Here is a 25,898-nt window from a genome sequence, read left to right as displayed (position 1 = left end):
CTAATTAATAGAGACAAAATGAACTGGTATTTTACAAAATTAGGACAAAACCATCCATTCTCATTTCCCCGGAAAAGTTACGGAAGTCGATTGAAACGAACCAGAATGCAATTACTATCACCTAGTCTCGCAAATAACAATGATGTATTTAGGGCTAAATTGGTTTGGAAATATTACGATTTGTAACAGATTTTACGCTTTAATGGTGATTAAATTACTTGTCAAACGGGTAAGAGACCTTAAGATAAAAAATCTAGTCTAGGATCTCTATCTTAAAGCATTAGATATATATCAATTAAAAAGACGTGCTTGTTTCTGTTCGTTAAACATTTAACATGTGTATTTAGTGGAATTTTCAACTGAAAAGTTTTGAACTTTTAACAATATTTTAATATTTTTTCATATGTTATCAGCCTTACAAAGTTTTCTCCAAAGTACTTCTGTAATAAATCACACAATACAGAATCAATTCACAAATCATCTGACCTATTTACAAGTTGTTTGTTAAAGTGAACAAAACAGAAACCTTATCAATTCAAAAATCATTTGGCCCAGTTACAAGTTTCTATGGAAAATTTTACCTCCTATAGCCCTTTATATATTCGCAATAACAAGGAGAACGGAAAATTTCCTCCTACGCACCTACCCCTTTATATTCGATATTTATTATTTAGAAGGGACTTGCGAAATACCAAATATGAAATCTCAGACATATTTTAATCTTTTATGGTTGTCATGGTAACTTACGTTTTACTAAGCACTTATATTTTTAACCGACTTAACGAAAAATATGTTTTCAAATTGACTGTATCTTTTGCGTTTGTTACCGACTTTCGACTGAGTGAATCTTTGATTATTTTTAAGGGTACCTTTCTTGTCCAATTTCAATCTACTTCTATTTAAAATTGGTCTATTTCAGACCTTTTTTTTTTTGTTAAAAATAATTACAGTACAATTTAATTTGATATCCCAGAGCGCGTGTACGAAGACCACGAGATGCTAGTCGACAACCTGATGCTGTGGACCCGAGAGTCCAAGAACAAGATCCTCTTTACGGAGAGGCCGGAGAAGAATTCCCTCTTCCATACTCCAGAGAAGTTCCTGCTGAGCGAGGATGATAGAGGTTCGTGGATGTTCTTTTTGAGACTGTATATGTATTTGAAAGGAAAAAGTAATTATCGCCAAAAATTTAACTTAAATGATGAAATCGGAAAATTTCATACGTATATTTGTTACTTTTTAATAGTTATTTTATAGCTTTTTAAAAGACTGATTTTTTTTTCGTGTAATATTTTTCATTCACATTTAGCACCGTATTGAAACATTTAAAGTGAAATCTACTAAACTAAAGCTAAAACTAATCAATCGACTTAAAATAAGAAAAAAAAGATACAACATTCATAATTCTCATCAATCTTTTTTATTTATTTCATAGAGTATTTTTTTCAAATATGCCAAGTTTCCAAGTTTCGGAATTAAACTTTAACCTTTCTGGATAATATCAATATGCCTCACCCAGGCTGGTCATCCGACGACGAGCACCTCCGCCAAGTTATCATAGAGGAGTTCTTCAGCGCCAGTACCTCCACACCCTCAGTCTCCGGGCACCTGGTACCTCCCATGGAGGGCTTCCTCTACCTCAAGAGCGACGCCAAGAAGGGCTGGAAGAAGTACTACTTCGTGTTACGACCTTCTGGTAAGTGGAAAATACAAAAAATTTTTTTTTTTGGAAGATATTTTTTTTTGTAGGTGGATTGATGCATTGGATATTTGGTTTTTACAGGAATTGTAAATGAGGACAAAAAATTATGACAAAATGCCTGTGCTCTTGCGAATTTTGCTGTGCTATGCGAATGTTGTTTTTAGAGATAAGTAGGAAATTATTAAGGACTTTCTATAGACGCCATCTTATGGACTTAAAACAGCTCTATCAATCTTCCTGGATTTTTTTCTAAACTGATATTTATTTGTTTATTTCTGTATTAAAAATAACTAAAATGTGTGACACCAATCAAACACGAATGGAGTTTGTGCTAATGCGACCGCGGCCGCTACCCGTGTCTGTGGTCCGAATCTCATTATTGATGCTAATTTTTAATGAACATCAAACGTTAACCGATTTGAATGCAAACTCGCATTATTTTAAACAAAACTTGGTTATGTGAGTCCCTACTAATATAACTAGAAATGTGTATAGAAGTATTACCATCGATCTGGTGCTTTCGATGATTTAATATAATAAGTTGACGCGAATTTGTTTTTAATTTCAAATTCCAAAATAAAAGAGCTATCTTTCCATATCTTTCTCACACCAGTCTGCCTGGCATAAAGATATACCAGCGATGTTCTGTCCTTTTACAAAAACTTCCTTTACTGAATAAAGCGTAAAACTTCTATACAATCCCCAAGATCTAATACGCCAAAATCCCGCCAAATCGGTTCATTATCCTAAACAGACAACTGTTCATTAACAAAACCGCCAACCCCATTCGTACCAACTAAGTTCTATCTCCCGTAGGTCTGTACTACGTGCCCAAGGACAAGGTGAAGACCCTCAAGGAGCTGGTCTGCCTGACCACCTTCGACACCAACGAAGTATACACCGGCATCAATTGGCGGAAGAAGTATAAGTCCCCAACTGACTTCTGCTTTGCGATCAAGCATCCAAGACTCCAGCAGCCCAAGAGTGTCAAGTTCATCAAGTTCCTCTGTGCTGATGATCAGCAGACCCTGGATAGGTGGATCACGGCTATGCGGATAGCCAAGGTGAGATTTACTTGATTGCAGTTCAGGGTACTCCAAGTTTTGGTCTGACTACTTTTTATGGAAAATCGGATCATTTATCTTTACCTAACATATAACATTGAACATTTATTTGGATAATTCAATAACTCAAAAAACGTATTTTTCATATGTATTTTCAACTATCTCAAAAAAGAGGAAGTTTTCAATTCGACTGTATATTTTTTTCCTTTTATTTTATACGTTACCTTACAACTTTCGACTGGGTGATCCAATTCTAATAATTATTTTTTTATTTGAAAGCCCTCCGCTTTGTTCTCTTATTGTCTTTTTCTAGTTCGGACTATTTACGGTTATGGTTTTTTTTAATAATCAATTATAATTGTTATTTTGTAGCATGGCCGGCAACTCCTCGAGAATTACCGTTCGCTGGTGGAAGAGCTCACACAAGAAGATCTTGACCACTTGGCCCACGCACGATCTTGCTCCGTAAGATATTTCATTCCTTTTACTATGAACTAAAAAGCGGAAGTGATTTTTTTAAATGGGGTTATAAAAGTTACGGATAAGGATTTAGAAAGTCATTGTAAAATTTGTATAAATAGTGTTGATATTTAATTATTTATCAACACTATTTATACAAATATAAAGGAAAATACTAAAGGATTTCCTTTAAAAAAAACTTAAACATTATAGTTACCTCTTACTAAATGAAAAACTTTTAACCTTACTTTTAACTATTTCCCGCGAATTCTTATCGAAAATATTCTGCAATCCTATCGACATCTATGTTCGGAATTTTTAACTAATTTCCATACATAGGCCTATGAAGTAGTCTATGGTTTGTATCTTATGCGTTTCAGTTTCATTCTAATGTACGCATTTGGCAATAGATGTCGCTGTAATAAAAAAAAGAAAAAAACGATAAAATTTGTATACGTAGTATATTATTATTCGTCTGTGATAAAATGGATGTTAATAAGATTGTTTAAATGTTATGTATGTATGTACTTCCATTTATTTCCGTTGTAGCTGTTACTAGATATTAACTAATTACAGTAAGTTACATGTTATAAAGATACTTTAAATGCTTTTATACGGTTAATAAGAATTTATAAATGCTGTTTTTTCTTCCTTTATCCACTTTCAGAATCAGTTTGTTTATTTTAATGAGCAACACATTTGACTGACATTTATTTATTATAAATATTATAAATAAACTACATAACTAATAACATAAATTTTTTCCCAACCTTTTCTTCGATATATTTAATTTCTTATTATATCTCATGAAATATTTTTTTACAGATAACATCAATCCCAACAAAGACGAACAACCCCCCCGTGGTCAGCAACCCCGTGCCACCCCCCTCCAGCAATGTTAGTGTTGCCAACTCTGACACCAGTAGTGGAAGGTTGGTATTGCCATGTTTTATATTACAATGAGTTTTATATTACACAAAATGCGAATTTTTGTTTAAATTTATATAAAAATATGCTTTATAATGTGTGACGCGATTGTTTATGCAAATGTGTTTTATTGCTGTGCGATGATTATTAAAATATGTGTTTTTGTGTACTTATGACTTAGAATAATGTTCGTGTTTTAAGAATGATTAAATATATTTGGTTTATAATTAGAAAATTATGGAATAGACGTGCAAAATTAACTCTCTCACTCGTCCAATGAAATAATATCTTTAAACTAATATTGATACAAAAAGACCAAATTTTTTCTCAAACAATTTTCATAATAGTACAATGGAAAATATATGACAATTATTATTACCTACTGATCTTTATAGTAGCGCTCATTGAGTAATTCTAACACAATATCAATTGCGAATCCTTGAACATCTTTAGCTGGGTTATCATAATGACCCCTAAAATATTTTTTTGTGTCACATGATTCATAATATATATATATATATTTTATATTATGTATTAGACATATTATCACATTCAAAGTCCAATAGTGAATTAGTTATTCAAGATTAATGCATATACACACTTGTTTATGCAAAAAAGGATATTTACATGGAAGATATTTTCCCTTACTTATAGTACAAATTCTTCTCTATTCTCAATTCTTCCTATCTCTTTTCCTCTCTACATAATTAAAGAGAGATACAAAAGAAAAGAGCCTATATTATTATTTGTTGATATTTTTTAAATAAAAATGTTAAATTATCCATATTTTGTCCATAGACACTCCCGCGCATCGTCATCTAGTTCAAGCGGGTGTCTGTCAGATGGCGGCACTGCGTCAGAAAGCGCGTTTGACTGCGAGTTTCCTATGGGTAAGTTAACTAGAGATCGATCCCGGCTTTGCTCGTGGTACATAAAATAGCACATAGAGATCACATACATCCGATGATGGATTTTTCAGGGCCAATATTTCCCAAGATTAGCGGGTTAAACAAACGCCTCTGCTTTAGACTATTAAACAAAAAAAAATCTTGAGTAATTCATAGAAATTAGTATATTAAGGTTTGTTTTAAGAGAGAGAAATAAATTGGTCCTCCATTAAAATCGGTTTAATCTTTCGTGAAATTAGTATGAATAATCAGACCACATCCATACTTTTCCATACTAATATTATAAATGCGAAAGTAACTCTGTCTGTCTGTTACTCAATCACGCCTTAACTACTGAACCAATTTGCACGAAATTTGGTATAGAGATATTTTGATACCCGAGAAAGGACATAGGCTACTTTTAACCCCGGGACAAAGGATAGGTTTTATCACGGAAATCCGTTTTATTTTTAACGGGAACGGGAACTATGCGGGTTTTTCTTTGACTGCGCGGGTGAAGCCACGAGGGGGGAAAGCTATTTTATTTATACATATAAGCATTACATTACAAAATACATATAATACGTTCAATTCCATAAAAAGAAAAAAGGTAGGTATATATATCACTATAACGTAAGTTAGTACAGAACAGTACGTAACATACGTAACATACGTACGTAACTGTAACTTACTCATGCGTAAAAAAAAATATGATGATACCGAAATGCAAAAAAATCGAGAGAAATTTGTCCGAATGACATGTAACCATTGTTAATCAACAGGCACGATAAAACGCAAGCCATCTATGAAGCCCAACATCCCGCTAACATGGACGACGCGGCAGCTGAAGGAAATGGCGGAGAAGGACGACTCCGAACCGACCGACTGCGGCACGCTCACGAGGCGACCGCGAACCGACGCGAAACGACATGTCGGTGGGTACAACATACGATCAATTAAAAAAAATGCACTCCGGGAGTACCGGCAGAAGTGAAAACTTGTTTATTAACGTTGAGCATGTTTGATATCCATCTCTTACGCTTTTTCGATCAGGTCACGTTACCTGACGCGAGTTTAACATTTTATACCCATTACAGAAAAAGTGCTCAACGCCGCTAAAGAAGTTTTCACTTCAAAAAATTGGTTGTCTGTAAAGTAGGTTTACTGACGATCAAGCAGCTTATATCTAATACACTGGAGATTTCAGTATGAACATTAACTTGTAACAAGAAAATATGACCTTCTTGCTGACGATAGTTGAATGTGACAACGTCCGATTGTGCTCCTTTGTCGCTCGTTCCGCGCTCTCGCTTGCACTTCAAGCCTTACATGGAACGCCTCAGAGCGAGGTAACGCCGCATGAGACATGTTTTTTCGTGCGCGCAGCCGGCTCTATCGAATTATAAGACGTTGTCACGTCAAAAAATGTGTGCGTGTACTAGTATACACACGTAAGAAGTGAAACTGCTTTATGACCTTATTTTTCAAAAAATAATTTACTATATGCAACTTTGCAGAAATACGTCGAATCACGCGTGGTAGGGATAAGAAAAAGATGGCGCGTAACGGAAAAATGCCACGCGTAACGAAAAAATGTTACACTAAATTTTTTTCCAACCCCGATAAAGAATTTTCACTTCAAAAATGTCTAGACTTAGATTTGGCTGTGGGAAGTAGTGTAGAATAAAAAATAATAGCTGTATGAGATGTTGTGATAGACATAGTAATGCAATCATAGCTAAAAACAAACACAAATAATAATAAATCGCAACCTTAATCAAGGTTATTATTAATATGAACTGTTTTACAAACATACAAAATAACCACTAACCTATATTTCCAGAACCCCAAGAAGCGCCAGTATACAGCACGGGCAGCATCAAGTCATCCAGCCCAGTACACGAGTCTCCTTCCTACGGGCACTACGACACACTCACACAGGACACCTACCGCAGCAGCGTCGACACCGCGTCCTCACTGTACGGCTACACCATTTACGATAAAACTCAAGAGCCAGTGGAAGACCTGCCCCTCCCACCGCCCCCAGAAACAGACACCACAGATGCCATGTTCAGTTCCAGACTCAGTCTAGATTCTCTACCACCCCCACCGCCCCCCATCGAGCCCATCGAAGACATCAGCTGGACTCAGCTCAGTCTGCCTCCACCACCCCCAGAACACACCATAGAAACTAACCCAGGACGAGTACAAGACATTGTCAGCCATCTCACAGCTCAGCAGATTGAACAGACCGCTAGAGCGGGACAGAGGTCAGCAGCCAGAACGGAACAGAGCAAGACCTTCCCGCGACAGCCCTCTTTGGACAGCGTCCACTCTGAAGCCTCCAAAACCTCATCCTTACACTCCGATAAGAGCATCTACGGTCAGAATGTTGCCTACGGAGCGTGTCTAGTCGAGCTTCAGACAAAGAAGTTGAGCAACGGCAGCCCCTCCATACAGAAGAAGCCCATGGAGCCGGGCAAGGAACGCACGAGCTCCATGAAGAAAGTGAACTTCGCGGACGATCTCCCGACATGTTCCGACAAGAAGAACAAAAAGATAACCTTCAATCTCACAGACGCACCGCCATCGCCGCGCAAACCGCTACCTCCAAAGCGAAACGAGAGCACCAGACTCACATCACCCAAGAAGCTGGCAGATTCCAACAGCAACCCGCCCAAAGACTTCCTGAAGGACCTGCAGCGGGTGATGCGCAAGAAGTGGCAAGTGGCGCAGAAGTGCAAGCTGGAGCCGACCACGACCCCGCACGAAGTGCTCGGCTTCCGCGAGTACCCGCTGTCGGAGGACTACAAGGAGACCAGCGTGTCCATGTGGGTGCAGGAGCACTACGGCGCGGGCTCGGGGGCGGAGGACCCGTTCTACGAGAACGTGTTCGGCAGAGACACAGCCCCGCGCCGGGAGGAGCCCAAGCCCATCAAGAAGCGCCCCCCGCCCGCGCCGCCCAAACGCAGCGACTCCACGCACCTCACCACCCAGCCGCTGCTGACCCCGCACCCCCCGCACCCTGCGGTCCCCGTGCAACCCCCCGTGGTCCCCACACTCCCCGTGGTCCCCGCACACCCCGGGGCCCCCGCGCACCCCCCGGCCCCCACCCTCCCCGGGGTCCCCGTGCACCCCCCGGCCCCCCCGCATCAGATCCAGCCGGCTGCTTGAAATTACCTCAACTTTTCGCTCGCTTGCTGCTGGAAGCGCAACCGCGACATTACTGACTTTTAGTGCGCGGAGTGAGCGGAAAAGTGACTGTGTAGTGTAGTGTAGTGCTCTCCGGTACACGCATTATCATTCAATTTGAGTGGACGGGTACAGTCGACTACAATGTGGACGGTCGGAAAGTGGCAATTTTAACATTGTTTTGAGCTATGTGACACTATTTAAACTATACTTTGATCAATGATCTGGAACTGAAATCAAAGAATACACGATTAAGCCTTCGATACACGGTAGCTGCTGTTGAAACTGGTGATTTTCACAAACAGCTTAGCAAATTGATCAGGGTATAGTAGTTGCAGCTGACTGTACAGAGGAAGGGAGCGACCAATGGTAAGGGATTGTTAGGATATTGGATAAATTGAATGACGGTGCTATTGTGAAAAGTATACTAATGTAGGTGAATTGTCTTGTAACCCACGTTTACCAAATATACACGTATCGCTTTAACGCTTCTCAGTAGAGGTTACGAGTAATTCGAGTTAAGGTCAGGTGGGGTAAGAGGAACATATTTCATTTTCAGTAAAATATTTTGACTGCTAGGAACAACATTTATAGCTTTTTAAGATGTTTGAAACACACAGAACTTACCTTTATGTATTAGCTTCCCGTAGGCTAAATGTCATTACTCTAATAACAGTTCTTACGAAGATATTGACATTAATATCAAGATTGAGTAATCGTTCCTCTTCCCCCTTACAAGGGGTAAGAGGGACAGTCATTGTATTTCCTAAGATTGGAGTTTGAATTAAAATATTCGTTGCTAAATGTTCGTTAATTTGTAGATAGAATGTCTTTGGTCAATATTAGATCTTAATGTCGATGAAATAAGGTATAATTTGGAATAAAAAACAAGAATACATCAATTCGGGGTAAGAGGGACATACAGGTTCGATCAGGGGTGGCAAACTAAAAAGAAGTCGACTAGTTATAATTCTATTTTTATTTAATCATACATAGTAATGGTAAACAGTCTGTCCCTAACTAGTTTTCCTAGTTAGTTACTCTTTAAAAATAACAATGGCACTATGTGATGAGATCAATATTGCGAATCAGTATTTTAATTCATCTATTAAGAACCTTCTCCTTTTTAAGAAGTCAGTTAAAAATATAAATGATCTTCTTGATCCAAAAGAAATTCTTTGGAATTTCTGGAATTTTGAGACAGGCGAACTTAGCGAAACTTGGCGAATAGTGGTGCTGCATCACTGTGTTCCGGTTTGGTGGTGAGATGAGGCCCTGAAGTAATTACTGGCACAGGAGGCATAATCCTTTAGGCCAGCAACGCACTTGTGACTCCTCTGGAGTTGCGAATGTCCATGGGCGGCGGAAATCGCTTAACATCAGGTGATCCGTATGCTCGTTTGCCCGCCTATTAAATAAAAAAAAAATATAAAAAAAACACATGAGCGAGAAATTTTTAGTTATAATTTAAAATTGTAATAGGTACAGAACAGTCAGTCACTTCTTTTCATTTTATCCACATATAATTATAAATTAATCAAAATGTTGGTCACCCCTCACACGGGGGAAGAGAAACATATGTTCCTCTTTCACCGTCAATAGTGAGCCTCTTACCCCAGCTATTGTTTTTGAAGTCTAGGATTTTCAAGCGAAAGAAACTCACAATATTTAGTTGTTTCTTAACTAAAATGATTAATAAAAGAAATACTTACAGTTTTCTCCGTGTATCAGGATATTTAAAATATTTCTAGCACACTTTTATCACTAAAATATGGGTTCGCAAAAAAACGAGCCAACTTGGTGTTAGCCGAATTCGCAACTGTCAAATTTGTTTACATTTTTTGTGATGTCTGTGCTACGTAGCGACATCTACTCAAAACCGCTCAAACTAATTCGCCTTCACTTTTTTATTGACGGAAAGTACATAGTCATAAACGCTTCGGTTTACTAGTTATGGTCTCTAGGCCCTCTTCCCCCAGTGACCCTCTTACCCCACCTGACATATTTATTGGAGTTCAAATTTCAACTGTTATGTTCCTAGTAGAAATTTCTCCGCCAAAGAGGTTCGCATGCAGTTCTAAATTATTGACCTGTGTACGCGTAAACATATTCGACGTTGTATATAGCGTAATCATGATCGTGTTTTCGCGCCAATTTTAACTTTTTTCATAGTATAGGTTGCGCTACAGATAAAAAAACCCGTGCCGGCCACGAGTATCATTTAAAATATGAAATTATTATTTCGGGCGGAACTCCAATGCGCTGATCTCACTCCGATTTTTGTTTTGGGCTGTGACGCATCCATTTTGAATTTTTGGCGGCAATTTTTTTATCACGCATTTTTGTTTTGATAGATTTTTACCTTTTATACTTTAGAGAAGTCAACAAGAATAGTAAAAATTTACAATGATATGAATTGTACCTTGTACCTTCACCATAAAGCACAGAGCTCGGCACAGATAACAAATATTTAGCCCATTTTACCGCCAAAAGTGATCGAGAGCTGACGTGAAGACTACAAAACAAATAGTAAGGCTGTTTAGTTAGAGTAAGTGACCTGACTAGTTTTAACTTTATTCGAATATCCGTATGAATTTCGTTTGTGACACGTTTATTTCGTAGAAGTGAGGCTTTGTAGAAAATTATTCGATAATCGTTTAATAAAAATATACATAAATACAAATTTTGCAACTCGTAGATGAAATTTTATGGGAAATGTTTATAATTTAAAACGGAATTTCGTGACTATTAACGAGTAATTCATTTGCAAATAGTACACGTAGTTTATATATCAGTGTCGTAGAAGTATATAATCGTTTTAGATGAAATTTAGTCGTTTTAGATAAATATTGAATGTGGGTCGACCTCGAGTGACTGCGCCCTGACGTTTCACTTAATCTGCTTTTCCTTCGAGCATTCCATTCCTTATCTATGTGACTGAATCGACGAACGAATCATTTTAAATAATTTTTTTATTAGTAACATAATGGAATTCATAGCACGAGTGAACCCGTTGTGTTTCGGTAGTGTTAAAGTGAACCATCCATTTATTATTTGGGACGGAAGACTGAATGAATAATGTTCCGATTGTTGACAATAAAATTGCGTCCAAATTCCTCAAACGTAGCGGTTTCGATATTGACTTAAGATGAAGGCCATCCAATTTTTGAAATTTATTTTTTAGTTTAATGACTTTTTATACAACTTAGCCCCTTACTTATTAACTTTTCTAATCTATATTAATCACTATTTTGTTTCTTTCCTTCTTATCAAGCTTGATTATGAAAGAGACAGAAAACTGATTTTTTTATAAATTTATTTTTATAAGGGGCAATTATTATGACTTACTGTCAAATTATTTTTGCATTTTGCATCAAGTGCATGTTACAATGCTACTTGTACTGGCACTGATGAATCACGTATTTTTCGTATTTACTTTTTGTATTTTTATTATAGCAACAACTAATCGTATCAAAGAGGTTCCTACACGGACTTACTTCAACCAAACCACTTCTATATACAAACTTAAAGAAAGCCTAATTTATTGTATAAATACCACGCTGTATATTTATGTTTACTCTTACAACTTAGCCATAAGGAATTGATTGAATAAAACCATTAGTAAACAGGCTCATAAGAGTGTAGACGGTAATTCAGCATGACATGCTTACTTGTCATGCGGCATTTTCGTCTAGACTACTACAAAGATTTTCATACATATTGCTCAAATACGACCCGTGTAGGTGTGAGAGTTTCCATCTTGAGTGTATGTGCATGACTTTATGCCTGTATCATTAATACGATAGTTTAAGGATTGTATTTTTGTGATTCAGGTTTATGTCCCCATATATACATAGATTAGGTCGGATATCTGACGGTTCGTCAACTGGGCGCCATAATCATTTAGGAAATAATAAATAATCATGACAGCAAATACACTCTTGGTGACCACTCCTAGTTGACGGCCTGTAGATATCGTACTTTGACATTTTATTGTACGTTGCTTGCAATTTGGTTGCGAACTGTGTCTATATTATAATCATAATTACGACTAAATGTGATGCACTTTACCTATACCGTCAATACAAATTCGACATACCTTCTACACATATTCGATACATTACTCGGGTTTGTATTGATGTAAAGGGCAATTAATATTAAATGTACGTAGTGTCCAGCTGTTAGTATCTGTGTCCAGTCCCAGGGGACTTTAAAGTAAGCTATGATCGTTTACTTGTATATAAACCGATAAATTCATATCTCCAATTTACGGGTTACATTTGTTTCCAGTTTTGGCATCTATTATACACACGAAGTAAACCACGAATAACTATATTTTATTGTTTTATTTTAACTTAAGATCGCGCGGAAAATGCGCCTCGTAAGTCACAATTTTCAAAAATATATATTACCTATGTCGTAAATCGTGCTGAGCACAATGTAAAACTATTTAATATTTAATTATTGTAATTAAATAGATATTATAAAGGTTTTGGAGATACGGGAGAGAACGGGAGACAAATTGTAAGGTGGTAATATAATATTATGTAAATATTATTTTTAATTTTATATAATTTAACTAAAATGTACTCGAGTTTACTCCGTGTGTCCTTTTACCGCGTAAATATTGTTTAATAATCGCGTAACGCATTTATTAGTATGTTTAATTATGTTAAATTGTACAGAACAAATTAATTGTAATATTCTTTGTATATTTTTTCAAATATAACGAAATTCCGATTAAATATTGCTTTTTATTTACCATCCTTCCACTTCCACTACTACACTATTGTCATTATAAAACAAAGTAACACCCATTTAACCCACAATATAGTAAAGTATGTTTACTGTCGTGATTTTCATTCAATAATAATTCCATCCCACCAACATCCCACCCACAGATCCCACCACAAATTCCACAATTATACAGGGTGTACCAAAAAGTAGTGATGAACGGAAGCTGAGAGGTAGAGGACCTAGAGGGCTATCCGAATCACCCCCATGTATGTTATGCGATTTTTCGTATTTTCGGAGTTATGACGTTTTTTTTCAATTTTTCACCTATCGCCGAGTACGATGATATTTTCACTCATGCTGACGTCAATGATTGCGGAAGATTGTTGATTTTTTTTTGTGCTAAGCTGAAAGATAGGCCAATTCAGTATGGTAACATTTACTAACGTTAGATCTTTGAATGGAATAAAAAAAAGAATTAAATGGCAAGAAAGATAAAATTACCCAGTATGTTCACCACTTCAAGGGCCCGTAAAAAAATAAAATCACATAAAAAAAGTTTTCCGTTTGACTTTTAAAAACTTGCTCTATCTATCAGATAGCTACCCTGAAAATTTCATTTAATTATTGAGAAGGCTTCAATCGAAAAATTTAAATCTAAATGTGGTAAGTGCAAAAATTGAATTAACATGATGATCATTAAAACCAATAAATAGGTGTTTAATTACCAGAAATTTTTAAAATAACCCCGCTGTTGCTCAATGCAAGTGCGACATCACCGTAAAAAGTTGTCTTTTAAATGTCTGAATACCCTTTTATCATTTTTAATGGTTTCTTCTGCTACTATGAATTTCCGGGTTATTTCGTCCAAATTGTGGCAGTCTCTCGTCTTTGTAGTATCCCCACGGAAAAAAATCAATAGGGTTTATGTCCGGGGACCGTGCAGGCCAGGCTAAAGGGCAAAGATACCCTGAAAGATGGATTGGTCGTTGCAGCCTGCGCATGCGCCGGTGACGCCTGCCTTAAAGCCTGGCCTCCACGGTCCCTCGACCTAAACCCTATTGATTTTTTTCCGTGGGGATACTACAAAGACGAGAGACTGCCACAATTTGGACGAAATAACCCGGAAATTCATAGTAGCAGAAGAAACCATTAAAAATGATAAAAGGGTATTCAGACATTTAAAAGACAACTTTTTACGGTGATGTCGCACTTGCATTGAGCAACAGCGGGGTTATTTTAAAAATTTCTGGTAATTAAACACCTATTTATTGGTTTTAATGATCATCATGTTAATTCAATTTTTTCACTTACCACATTTAGATTTAAATTTTTCGATTGAAGCCTTCTCAATAATTAAATGAAATTTTTAGGGTAGCTATCTGATAGATAGAGCAAGTTTTTAAAAGTCAAACGGAATACTTTTTTTATGTGATTTTATTTTTTTACGGGCCCTTGAAGTGGTGAACATACTGGGTAATTTTATCTTTCTTGCCATTTAATTCTTTTTTTTATTCCATTCAAAGATCTAACGATAGTAAATGTTACCATATTAAATTGGCCTATCTTTCAGCTTAGCACACAAAAAAAAATCAAGCATCTTCCGCAATCATTGACGTCAGCATGAGTGAAAATATCATCGTACTCGGCGATAGGTGAAAAATTGAAAAAAACGTAATAACTCCGAAAATACGAAAAATCGCATAACATACATGGGGGTGATTCGGATAGCCCTCTAGGTCCTCTACCTCTCAGCTTCCGTTCATCACTACTTTTTGGTACACCCTGTATACATAGCCAAGAAGCTTAATATCTCACAGTTATATCTAATACTACATAGCCACTACATAGCCTAGCAAACACGTCTAGCAAATGCAAAGACAATTGGTTTGAAAAAAAATAATTAATGACAATTACCGTCAGTTAGATCGACAATAAATTATTATCATACCGCGCTTATCAGCGGTATTGGTTTCAGAAATATTTTACAATAATAATTCCAAAAATAATATAATGATTGCATGAGAATTTACAAAATAAACTAGAATGACAGAAGGTAATTTATTAAATTACACTAAAGCTTTTAGTATGTAACGTGTAAATAAATCAATTTGGCTTATAAACAACACAAAATAAAACCAAGCATGAAGCAGTATTTAATATAATGTAAACATAGAAAAATCAACAAATATTTAAAAGGTAGGTAAGCTACTAACGCCGCTCATAGGACAGGACATACGAGAAATTAACAATTTCACTACTACTTCAATAAGAACAGCTGTTCTAACTTCTACATAATTAGGTATTTATTTAATATCCATCCAATCACTTAAAAATATATATGAAAACTATCTTAAGAATGGCACTTCTAAAGCCGTAAAATTCGATATATTTTCTGTACACACATCCTACCATCAATTCCTTCCTATTCAATACAAAATTACTCCTTCTAGAGGAGTGTAAATGTATAAAGATCATCGGTCACTTGGAGGCGGTGCGTTGGCACCTTTGGCCCCGGGACTACAGGCCCAGCCCGGGGGTATTGGCCATTGACGATTGGACCACCAACCAGCATATTTGGCTGCATTATGTGGAGAGCGCGGACGGTATCTTACCTGATGATGATATATTAAGGTGCTATCTTGGTTTTCAATAAACATAGCATATTGAAGCATAGTAAAAGACAGACGGTAACTTCAGTTATTGTATAAACTATAAAGTACTCGACGTATATGTAGACATATATTTTTATTCCAACTACATATAACCGCTGCGCTGTATAAAAAATTGAGCAGCATCGCAAATTGCAACAATAAAAATTACGACATTATTTTACAAAACCAGTTTCGTTCGGGGTCAGCATGTAGGAATATAAAATAAGATATGGATCAAGTGTCCTTTAACATAAATAACAGTAACATATAGTTTGCATCGTTATGGTCTTCATATACGAGAATTGATGAAGACATTCAAGAATGAGTTAAATATCTAGTATCTATATAACTACATCCTATACCTAAACACAGTTTAGACTATGTATGTTTTAACCGCACAAACTCATTGAGTCAGTGGACAACAACAGCCTTCCATATCACCATATATTAAAATTTTGTTTATGTAAGAATACTACATTATCGTTCAAAGCCTAAATTTGAAAAATATTATACCAATTCTTCTGTAGGTCTACAGATACCCGTTACTGGTCAATCCATGACGTCCAGCGTTACTTCGTTGGCGAGCTGCACTGCGAGAAAGTCCTCTTCACCTACCAGTACCCAAACATAAGAATGCCCACCCGCTTCGGAAGTTATTTGTGGAAAGCCAATACAGCCCTGAAACTACCACCAGCTCTCTATATGCGGGAACTGCATAGGTCTTTGGAAACTACGCTTAAAGTTAAAGACATTATGAATTACTAGAATCATACCACATATCGCACAGCAACTACCTAACGTAAAGTTTATACGTCTGACTTTAGAGCAATGTTAGTCGAATATACAGGGTGTCCCACTGTTGGTATACTAAGCTCAAAGGAGGTTACAGTTTTGCATATGCTGAGTTCGTAAAAAATACTTATAAAATTCCCGACGCATTTTTTTTTCAAATAGATGAATTCTTAAAACTCTATGTGTACACCCATAACAAAAATTTAGCAAAAAATTTTTGATGTAATTTTGTTGTTCAAGTATTTTTTACGTGATCAGTGTATGCTAAACTACAAGTCTCTTCGTGCTTAGTATACCAATAGTGGGACACCCTGTATATTAATCTACCATGATACGAAAATATTACAGAGTTAATTTTCGAAATAACTTAATTATTTACTAAATTCTCCTCTCAATGTTTTAGAAATTAGAAGCCGAACAAGTACAAATAAACAGACTCATTCTATGCGATCAGCTGATCAAGGTAGATCGCTTAGATTGCTTTAAGAGGCAAACGTTTTTCAGACTTCTTGGGAATATTATCAGGTATAATAGATAACAATAGTTTTCCAGTGATTCTCTAATTCGTTTGTGGTACTCAAATAAGCTTTGGTTCGTTATCATCAGATCAATTTAAAGAGTTATTCGTTAATACGTTTATTTAATCTTATATATAACATTTTCTCATAATTTCTGTGGTCTACGATACAAACCAAGAAATATTACAAAAATGAAACAACTATTTTAGAAGTAAAAAAATTTATTAAAGTGAAACTTGTATAACATCGTCTCAAACTTTTTGGTCTGTGTAGCGCATGTCGCGTGTATCGCGACACGCGACATGCGCTACACAAAGCAGTGTTCGGAACCGTTCGAACAGTTTCACTTTTACCGTGGTTTCATAAAACCACACAACATTTTTTAATTATCTACAAGTAATGCCATATGCCACTAAAATTCACATATATTAGCGTTTAATCCACCCAGTTTCCAAGACGATCTTGAGCTGGTTTCCCTGGAGAACCTCTGCTGCAGCAGGCTGGAGGGCGTGCGTTTAATCCAGCAGCTCGCCTGCTTCACCTCCCACTCCCTGAAGTACCTGTTCCTCTGGCGGTTCGTGCTGCCCAATGAGAACCCGCTGATAATCAACTATAGCTATATCACGGGTGAGGAGAAAGGCTATGTTGTTATTTTTAAGTTTTCAACGCTTGTGGAGCTAATATGGGTAAATGGGTAAATGAATGTAGCACACAGTTCAAATTTAGCATACAAAGGTACACATAAACTTACTATAAAATGTAGTATATTTTTTAAATAAAAAATCGCCTCAATAAATATAAATATACTTTACCACCGGTTATTTATATAAAAACTTCGCCTTATTTTCTCACAAAATGTGCAATTCATGACAGCGTCACTTCAAAATTTGAAAGTAAAATAAAAATACGCAAAAAAATAAAGAAATAAAAAATACAATGATACTGTGTGGACCACTGTTACTGTTAATGCTGCCTTGTGCCAAATTGTTCTGTATTGTGTTGCCCTGCGCAGCGCTCCTGGGTACCCTGGGGGTGTACTTTGGAGGGATGGTCTCGCACTTTACAAATGTGACCACCCTCAGTGTGAATACCTTTTTGAATAATACACCTCTCTAAATTATATGGTAAATGGTGTAAATAGTTCAAGTGATGAAGAAATGTTGTTTAGGTGTTCAAGAATGAACTGCTTAGTGTTATGTTGAAATTTCTAATTTAAGAATTATAAAAGTTACTTTATTTAAATACACTTAGCTTAAAGGAGAAGTTGTTTCATTTATTTTCTTTTTTGTTGTGTGTTTAAAAAAATCTTGATTTTATCTTCCTTTAACGATAAATAACGATAAATGTTTAGAATGTCCCAAAACAATCCGCCGCGCCGGTAGGTACCTACTATTAGTGCAAAAAATACTTGGGTATTAACTACTGATTACAACGGGTCACCATGAAATTTGACTTTGATTGCAAAGCATTAAATTTGGTAGTTTAGGTCGTAATTAGACGGAAAAAAAATATATGGCATGAAAAACTTTGCTTTTGTGCTTAGAAGACTGATTGAACGAAATTTTTAAAAATCTCGGATTTTAATTTTTGATTGAAAATAAAACTATTGAAATAAAAATGTTTATTATTTTTATTAAGTTTTACTATCAAATTAGCTCACAGAAAAGTGGGAAATAACTTATAGTAGAGCCAATTTAATAGGCAACATTTGACGTCTATCAATTTTATCTTCATAGGGTGGTAACCTGCTTAAAAACATCGATTAAAGTGAATTAATCGATACGGACTTGAAACATTTGTCAATCGAACTTGTAACACATGTCAATAATTTATGATAATTTTTATTCCCAAGTAATCAATGCATTCGATTCTAGATGTCAGATTTCGATTTTTAGAGTAACGTCTCTGGTATTTAAAAAGAAAAAAGGTTTATTGACACAAAATTGTAGCGACGTCAGTTCTTTAAATCAGAAATTGTTCATTATGTTTAGAATGGTTTATCAGTAAAATCAAGTCCTAAAATTACTTCCATCGGTCATTATTATTATAAATATGTAATCGTAATTGAAAAAAGTTAAACAAATGTGCAGTTCTAACAAAACGAAATATCATGTTATTCTATGTCGTGGTTACTAGGTTACGTTGTTGAATTTTGTTGAACTGTCAAATGTTGCCTATTAAAATGGCTCTACAATAAAAGTGCACACTTTTAATTTTTCTTTTATGTTCATAGCTACTTTCTCTCAATAAACCCCAAATATAGTCGCCCATCATGTTTTCATTGTATTGGCCTTGATAGCGTTGTTCAAAATTCATGATGTCCTGATGGAAGCGTTCTCCTTGCTCTTCGGAATAGGCTCCCATATTGTTTTTAAATTTATCCAAATGAGCATGCAGCATATGTACTTTTAATGACATCCTGCAGCCCATGGCCTTAAAATTTGTAATTTGTAATTTGCCTTACCTTCCAAACACCTTTTACAATAACTACAAGCAACATGTGGAGCCCATGGCTTATCTTGATTCCGTACAGGACAGTCAAAATATGCTTCATAGGCTTCACAGAGAACGTGAGATGTCTTTAGTTCATATTTCACGTCTCGAACTTTAATAAATTGACCACATATAAAACAAAATGCATCAGCATCGTATTTGCACTTTCGTGACGACATTTTAGTTATTCTGGGCTTGTAAATAACACCTGATGGTTGTTTATCACTCGGGTGCCATCTAGCGGCACATTGTAATCGTTAATACCCCACTCTCACCGCGTGGTCTTTTTAAAATATTAAAATCAATTAAAATTTATGAAAAAATTGAAAAATGAGTATTATTATTATAACTATCACAAAAGCAAACTTTATACCGAAAAAAGGTATTTTCTTTTCGTTTTTGTGCATAACTAACTGGAAAATAATAGTATAAACTTTAGGACAAAGAACGAAAATTTTTTTGTCGAGTCGTGTTATATTTACGATGCTGATTATTTACTTCCTGATGCTATACATTATCTACCTATAATAGAATCTTGGTAACTTTAAAGTAATTAGTATTCATTATTTTTGAAGTGAAAACTTCTTTAGCGGCGTTGGGTATAAAATCTTAAACTCGCGTCAGGACACGTGGCCTGATCGAAAAAGCGTAAGACGGATGTTTTTTTTTTTAGCCCTTATATTCCATGCGTAAGACGGATACCATTCCAAAATATCAAACATGCTGAACGTTAATAACCAAGTTTTCACTTCTTCCGGCACTCCCGGAGTGCAACCCGTCTTTTTTTTTATAATATGCGGTCGTCATCTCTTGCGTTAAATAAAATCTTTATTTTAGTATGAATTCCGACCGTTTCTATATAACAGTAAAAAAAATACATGGAAAAGTATCTACTTATGGTCTACTTTCTATTTGAACCATGGAGAACAGAAACACGTTGTCACAGACTACCTATCAAAAAAGATAGCCTTGTTGACAACAAGTTGTCGTTGCTATGACAACACGTATTTATGTTATGGCGACCGACGAGGACAAAACCAAGCTAGCTAAACTACTCCACGATTTAGAGGTGCCTGAAATGAGAATACCAGAGCGATGTTCAGGTCTGGTCAAGGAGTTTGAACAGAAATATGGCTCAGAAGTGGAATCAGAAGTTTTGGAGGAGCAGGTCTATGAAAATCCTTATGTGGTGGATAAAAAGCTTCTCGAGGAAAATGAAAGGAAATTGAAGGAACTGTTGGCGGAGAGTAAACGGTGAATTCTTTATTTAGTTGTTTAGATACAAGAATATTGGTACTTGCATGCTTGTATTTAGTAATGACTAACTAGAGTATAACATTCTTAATTATTTTGCAATTGACCATGAAGAATCAGTTTAGAGCAAAATCGATTTCTTAATATTGTGATTTTTATGACTTATACAATTTTGTGTAATACATAGTTATAAAGATTTTGTACATCAATGTTTCAGAGCAAAAAAAGAACTAGCGGAAAGTTTGGTGGTCACCGTCCCTGATCCGAAACGACCCTGGCGAACCCAATCCAGCAAAGAAAAGTTGCTGCGAATCGACAATGATTTGAAGAGACACCTTGAGAAGGCTTCTCAAGCCATAGCTCCCATCGGAGACAACGAGATGAGAGACCTTGTACGGGAATGTCAGGAGGAGACCATGAACAGTCCCCCGGTCGGAGCTGATCGTCTCCGGGAAACGGTGGACGAAGCGAGGCGAAATCTACCCAATTTTCTATACAAAAAGATACAAAACAGCACAGCCACTGATATATTGCCGACCGCTCATGGAAAATCGTCGCAACTTCAAACACAAAGTAATTCAGATGAAGTGCCGTTGATTTTGGAAGAAGTTTTAGAGATATGAAATTTTATTTTGTGGTTTTACAATAAAAGATTTTTCGATTTGTGGCCGTTTTCTTTCTTAATTCCTGAGATATTTCATAGTACATATTTGCAATGTATGTAAAGAAATGTTGGTCTCGTGAGATAGAATGGTTGTGTCATTATAAAACAAACTTACTTGAAATGTTGAAAGCCCGTTACGCTTTCAGTTAGACATTATAAAATATAAATAGCTTCTTTAATAAAATAAATTAAAAACTTTTGTTTTTAACGACACGCCTCTCATGACCTTTTTGGAAATACTGGCTGTAGCTTTATCTAAACGGCTCCTTCGGCATATATCTCCACCCATATACAGGTAGCGGCAAGCACATCCCGCGGCCGAACACACGCCGCTGCTTCCTGCGCAGCCTGGCCGAGCTACGCAACCTGCGGCTGCTTGCGCTCGAGTACGCGCACGTCGCGGACGGGACGGGCTACGCGCTGATGGCGTTGCTGCCCGTCTTGCGGCGCCCACACTTTAGATTACAGGTAGATTATAAAGCGATTACGGGTAGTAGAGATTGCAGCGGACAATATTTGTTGAACGTTTTACTTGAATTTTAGAAATACGGCTACGTAGGTATATATCTAGAAAGAGATCAGGGGCTGTATTATGACATCTTATTTCCAGACAGATATAATATAAAATAAAAGATCATAATACGGCTCCAGAGAAGCTTAGCTTGATTATTATTTGCTAACTTGTTAACATGGCGATAATAATGTTTCATTTAATTTGGCTAAAGGGGCTAGGCGAGCATAATGAAAAATCCTCACGACATTCATTAGCATTCCTTCACTTATTTATTTTATCATTTAACTCCTTAATCTTGTTAAATTATTTTATGGTACCTCCAATAATAGGTACCTAACTACTTCAGACATTTTCTTATAAAATAAATTTATATATATAAATTAAATGTTCAATTACTTCCTAAATCAGTAAACGAACAGGCTGCAGTGGATGCATAATCAAATCACTGATGTAAATTGTGCTATTCAGTTGATATGCCGCGAGGACCAGATCCCGGGTCGAGCGGACCCGGCGCGCGGCGCGGGCGGGCTCGGCGTGCCCGACACTGTGTGGCGCCGGGTCAGCATCGCCTGCCCTGACTTGTATCTGCTTATGGCTTTTTGTCAGTCTCTCCTTTTGCCTAATTTTTAGCCGATTACTATTATATCAATTGTTAATATCACGCTTATAATCAGATTCATGTTGAAGAGTAGGTTGCGAATACGCTTATATTTTAATTTGTTTAATATGTGGTGACACAAGAGCCACCTATATTATCCTTATGTGATGAAATAAAAAAAAAACAAGAGAGAAATATAGTATATTAAGAGCCTCCATCGTATCAACCAACGTCCCCTATTAGATGATTGAAGTAACACCTAAAGATATTTTCAGCTAATTAGGTATCATTACAACCTATAGACATATTAGACAAGTAGCTTATTTCCTCGTAAATCTAAATTATGAGGTTAAAACTTGAGATAGGGGATCAAAATATTATTACCCAACCAAACAATCAATCGACTACACTTAAAATAGTCCGTATCCGCGAGTACGACAACGTGCGCCGCTTCTTGTCGCCGAGCGCGCCGCTCCGCGAGGCGCACCTGCAGCGCGGGCTCGAGCTGCGCCACGCGGGGCCCGCTAGCGACCTCAGCTGCTTTGTGCGGCACGTTGCGTATAGATATGGTGATACTTTGGGTGAGAACTGTATAGACCTCTCTCTGACTCGACTTCAACATGTAATTAATGCAGTAAGTATGTGTAGAAATGTATCTTGTCGTTTATAGTGTGTTTATCATTACCTAAGATCGTGAAAATAATAGTTTAATTAACGTTTATTTGTATTGAATAAATATTCAGTAATTTTTGAAGGTCTAGCAAGTCGTCTGGAGAAGTGTCCAGTGACAGTTATAAAAAGTTGCCTTTGCTTTTTTTTCCTAGTTATTCCTATAATTTACATAGTGTTAAAATTTAACAGCTAGGAATTTATATCGACCGGACGTTAACAAATTCTCATCTATACTATAATATTATAAAGCTGAAGAGTTTGTTTGTACGCGCTAATCTCGGGAACTACTGGTCCGATTTGAATTTGAATTCTTTCGGTGTTAGATAGCCCATTTATCGAGGAAGGCTATATATAATCTCGCTAAGACCAACAGGAGTGGAGCACTGCGGGTAAAACTGCGGAGCACAGCTAGTATTTTATAATTCAGTAACGCTAAGCATCCACGAATGGCGCGGCGCGTTGTTCCCACTACGCCGCATCGTGGAGTTGCTGCCGGGGTTGGTGCGGCTGCTGTACACCGGCCTCGTGGACGAGAGGGATCTAGACGATACCCTGGCTGTGGTGGCTTGTGGGGTGGCTAGAAGTGAGTTTATTGGTGTGAAAGGAGTAACTAGGGCATACGTGTGTTTGTGTTTATTTATTTATATTTTACTTGGAGCACCGATAGCTTATACAAGCAAGAGTAAAGCAATTAAAGTTGTTTGAAGATGTCCTGTGCATGTAGTCAATGTTAAATCGAGTACCTACATATAGAAATGTAGTCTTAATATGACTAATATATAGTACACTTACTATATAATATTAGTCATATTAAGATTGATATCATTTAAAAAAATGTTCTCTTTAGACTGCGTAAACATATCATGGTATTTTTCCAAGAAAATAGTATACAGTTGTCCTTGCCCTACAAATTGTAATTCGTATTGTGTCACAACAATGGTTCTAATGTATTGTAAGGATTTTTGTTAGTTGACTAGCAGATAAAAAGGTAGGTATTTCCTTCAGAAGCTTATTTGTGATTGTAAAACTATTATTGAAGTAATATGTTATTGGTCTTATTTGTTTTAAACTTTATACTTGGCACCATAGAAATCTAAATAACAAGGCAATAGAAGTGGTAAGCGCGCGTGACATTGTCGCCGCTCAGGTGGTTACCATGCCACATGACCATTCTTAATATCACGTTTAACACAAAAATCAACCTTATTTCTATGAGTTTATGTTCAAAGTTATATCTATTGAAAATTGACAACCTCTGTTGTAGAAAAGCCGAATTTTTGCGTATTGGAGCAAAAATAAACAAAACGTCTCATATGCTTAGGGATGTTATTCTAAAATAAACCGTAAATTCGTGCGTTAGGATACATATTTAAAAGCTTATTTTAATATTTAAGTTAGTTTTCACTAAAATCAAGCTGTCCAATAAAAGGCATAGTTTACTTGTGTGTACTGTTTAGCTATCGGTTTAAATGTGTTGATTTTGGCGACAGCGGTTTTCATACGAATTATGACATTATAGCACTTCTATGTGTCTTGTTATTTAGATTTCTATGCTTGGCACCCACCAACGACTTCATACCAAAATATTTTAAGAGCAAACAAAAGAACCTATTAATCTATGGTAACTTTAGCCATGTCCCTACGTTTTCCCTTTTGTCATATCTTAATTATTAAAAAAGATATGAATCTTTCAAAACGTAAGAAATAAGACAGATTTTCCGTTATGTTCCGTCTTCCATAAAACTAATTTTTGAACATTATATAAAAAAAGCAAGACGTAGGAACATAGCCTATACTTTTCTCTACTAAATTATGAAAAAAGTAATTAAATCGGTCCAGTATTTGAGGAGGAAACAGGGGACTACGGAACGTCGAATTTGCGTAATTTTCCTAGGTATTTTCGGCCCGAGCTGCAGTTGTCCCTGTCGCGCTCTACGGAGGAGGCTTGAGGCATAGCGCGACAGCACTAGATAATAGGAAAACCTAATTTTGAATTATCTCACTTGTTTTGTTGGCTCTTAATAATATCTTATTTATCAAGTTTTTTCTATCACTCAGAACTGAAGCAGCTCCACATTCAAGTGCAAGACGAAGAGAGCACACGCGCCGGCTGGGCGGAGGCTCTGCGCTCTCTGCGCGACAAGTACAAGGATATCATGGCCTTGTTCGATATAAAACTTTGCTTGCAAATTTATAAAAACTAATGTTTTCTCTCAGATCTATGTCGTCAATAAATGTTTACATTTTATTGTTCTATAATTGTTTTAATTATTTAATGAACTCAACTTGGAAGAGGTGGAAGATGGCGTCGAAATAAAAAGTACAATTAGTTGACATAAAAAGTTTTATTTACATAACGTACAATTAATTGTTACGAATAGCTAAATAATAAAAATAAAATCAGCGCCAGCATGAACATGCGAAGGGAGGCTAGAGCGCTCGCCAGTTTGAGACAGAAAAACTAGCGCTGTTGATTTTATCAAACTAATAAAATATTAAAATAAAAAAAAATAAGATAAAACTACAACTCTAAGAGTGCATTAATTTGCATGCTGATATATTCTGTGTAACGCGAATTTACCATTAAAATGTTACAAAAATAACGCAACTGTCGCATAATATTAAAATACAATTTCACTACGATATACTTTATATACAATTCAAATCATGAACAGATATTTCATTGCTTATGTTATATTAAGGTTTCAATTTGCGGCGCCGCCGGGTCGGGCCGCGGCGAGCGCGCGCTCGTGCCGCGTGCCACGGGCGCGTGT

General features: G+C 36.4%; 3 protein-coding genes across 5 annotated transcripts in view; all 3 read left to right on the top strand.

The window, feature by feature from the left end:
* pico (ras-associated and pleckstrin homology domains-containing protein pico) overlaps positions 1 to 12,976 on the top strand; it is a 133,490-nt gene extending 120,514 nt beyond the window's left edge. For all 3 annotated transcript variants that reach the window (XM_089695743.1, XM_089695736.1, XM_089695727.1), the window contains 9 exons: positions 974 to 1,123; positions 1,520 to 1,696; positions 2,519 to 2,766; positions 3,139 to 3,231; positions 4,051 to 4,157; positions 4,951 to 5,042; positions 5,822 to 5,974; positions 6,883 to 8,764; positions 10,246 to 12,976. In XM_089695743.1, the coding sequence (XP_089551869.1) occupies positions 974 to 1,123; positions 1,520 to 1,696; positions 2,519 to 2,766; positions 3,139 to 3,231; positions 4,051 to 4,157; positions 4,951 to 5,042; positions 5,822 to 5,974; positions 6,883 to 8,213 (2,351 nt within the window). In that variant the 3' untranslated portion in view covers positions 8,214 to 8,764; positions 10,246 to 12,976. The remainder of the gene's footprint in view (positions 1 to 973; positions 1,124 to 1,519; positions 1,697 to 2,518; positions 2,767 to 3,138; positions 3,232 to 4,050; positions 4,158 to 4,950; positions 5,043 to 5,821; positions 5,975 to 6,882; positions 8,765 to 10,245) is intronic.
* Positions 12,977 to 15,011: 2,035 nt separating this feature from the next.
* On the top strand, positions 15,012 to 25,328 carry LOC149490950 (uncharacterized). The gene is made up of 10 exons (XM_089700465.1): positions 15,012 to 15,021; positions 15,404 to 15,599; positions 16,147 to 16,360; positions 16,815 to 16,936; positions 17,378 to 17,556; positions 21,636 to 21,808; positions 22,323 to 22,455; positions 22,872 to 23,033; positions 23,552 to 23,707; positions 25,183 to 25,328. Exons 1-10 carry the CDS (start codon positions 15,012 to 15,014, stop codon positions 25,326 to 25,328), a joined length of 1,491 nt encoding a protein of 496 aa, XP_089556591.1.
* Positions 20,436 to 21,339, top strand: LOC149490951 (uncharacterized). Its single transcript, XM_089698735.1, has 2 exons — positions 20,436 to 20,676; positions 20,894 to 21,339. The coding sequence occupies exons 1-2, from the start codon at positions 20,438 to 20,440 to the stop codon at positions 21,297 to 21,299; spliced, it is 645 nt and encodes a 214-aa protein (XP_089554861.1). The 5' UTR covers positions 20,436 to 20,437; the 3' UTR covers positions 21,300 to 21,339.
* Positions 25,329 to 25,898: the final 570 nt, after the last annotated feature.

This window comes from Colias philodice, chromosome 1 (genome assembly GCF_061535455.1).
Source record: "Colias philodice isolate Cphi_HAF_F1 chromosome 1, ilColPhil1 Martin Lab GWU primary, whole genome shotgun sequence".
Lineage (NCBI taxonomy): Eukaryota > Metazoa > Arthropoda > Insecta > Lepidoptera > Pieridae > Colias > Colias philodice.
This window is presented reverse-complemented; position numbering and strand designations above follow the sequence as displayed.

Bases quoted from the DNA above. Each gene is read 5' to 3' on its own strand.
- LOC149490951 (XM_089698735.1), top strand. From the start codon at position 20,438: ATGGCGACCGACGAGGACAAAACCAAGCTAGCTAAACTACTCCACGAT. The intron at 20,677-20,893 runs GTGAATTCTTTA...TCAATGTTTCAG, and splicing joins CTGTTGGCGGAGAGTAAACG to AGCAAAAAAAGAACTAGCGG.
- LOC149490950 (XM_089700465.1), top strand. The intron at 21,809-22,322 runs GTAGATTATAAA...TGTGCTATTCAG, and splicing joins GCCCACACTTTAGATTACAG to TTGATATGCCGCGAGGACCA. The intron at 22,456-22,871 runs GTCAGTCTCTCC...CACTTAAAATAG, and splicing joins GTATCTGCTTATGGCTTTTT to TCCGTATCCGCGAGTACGAC.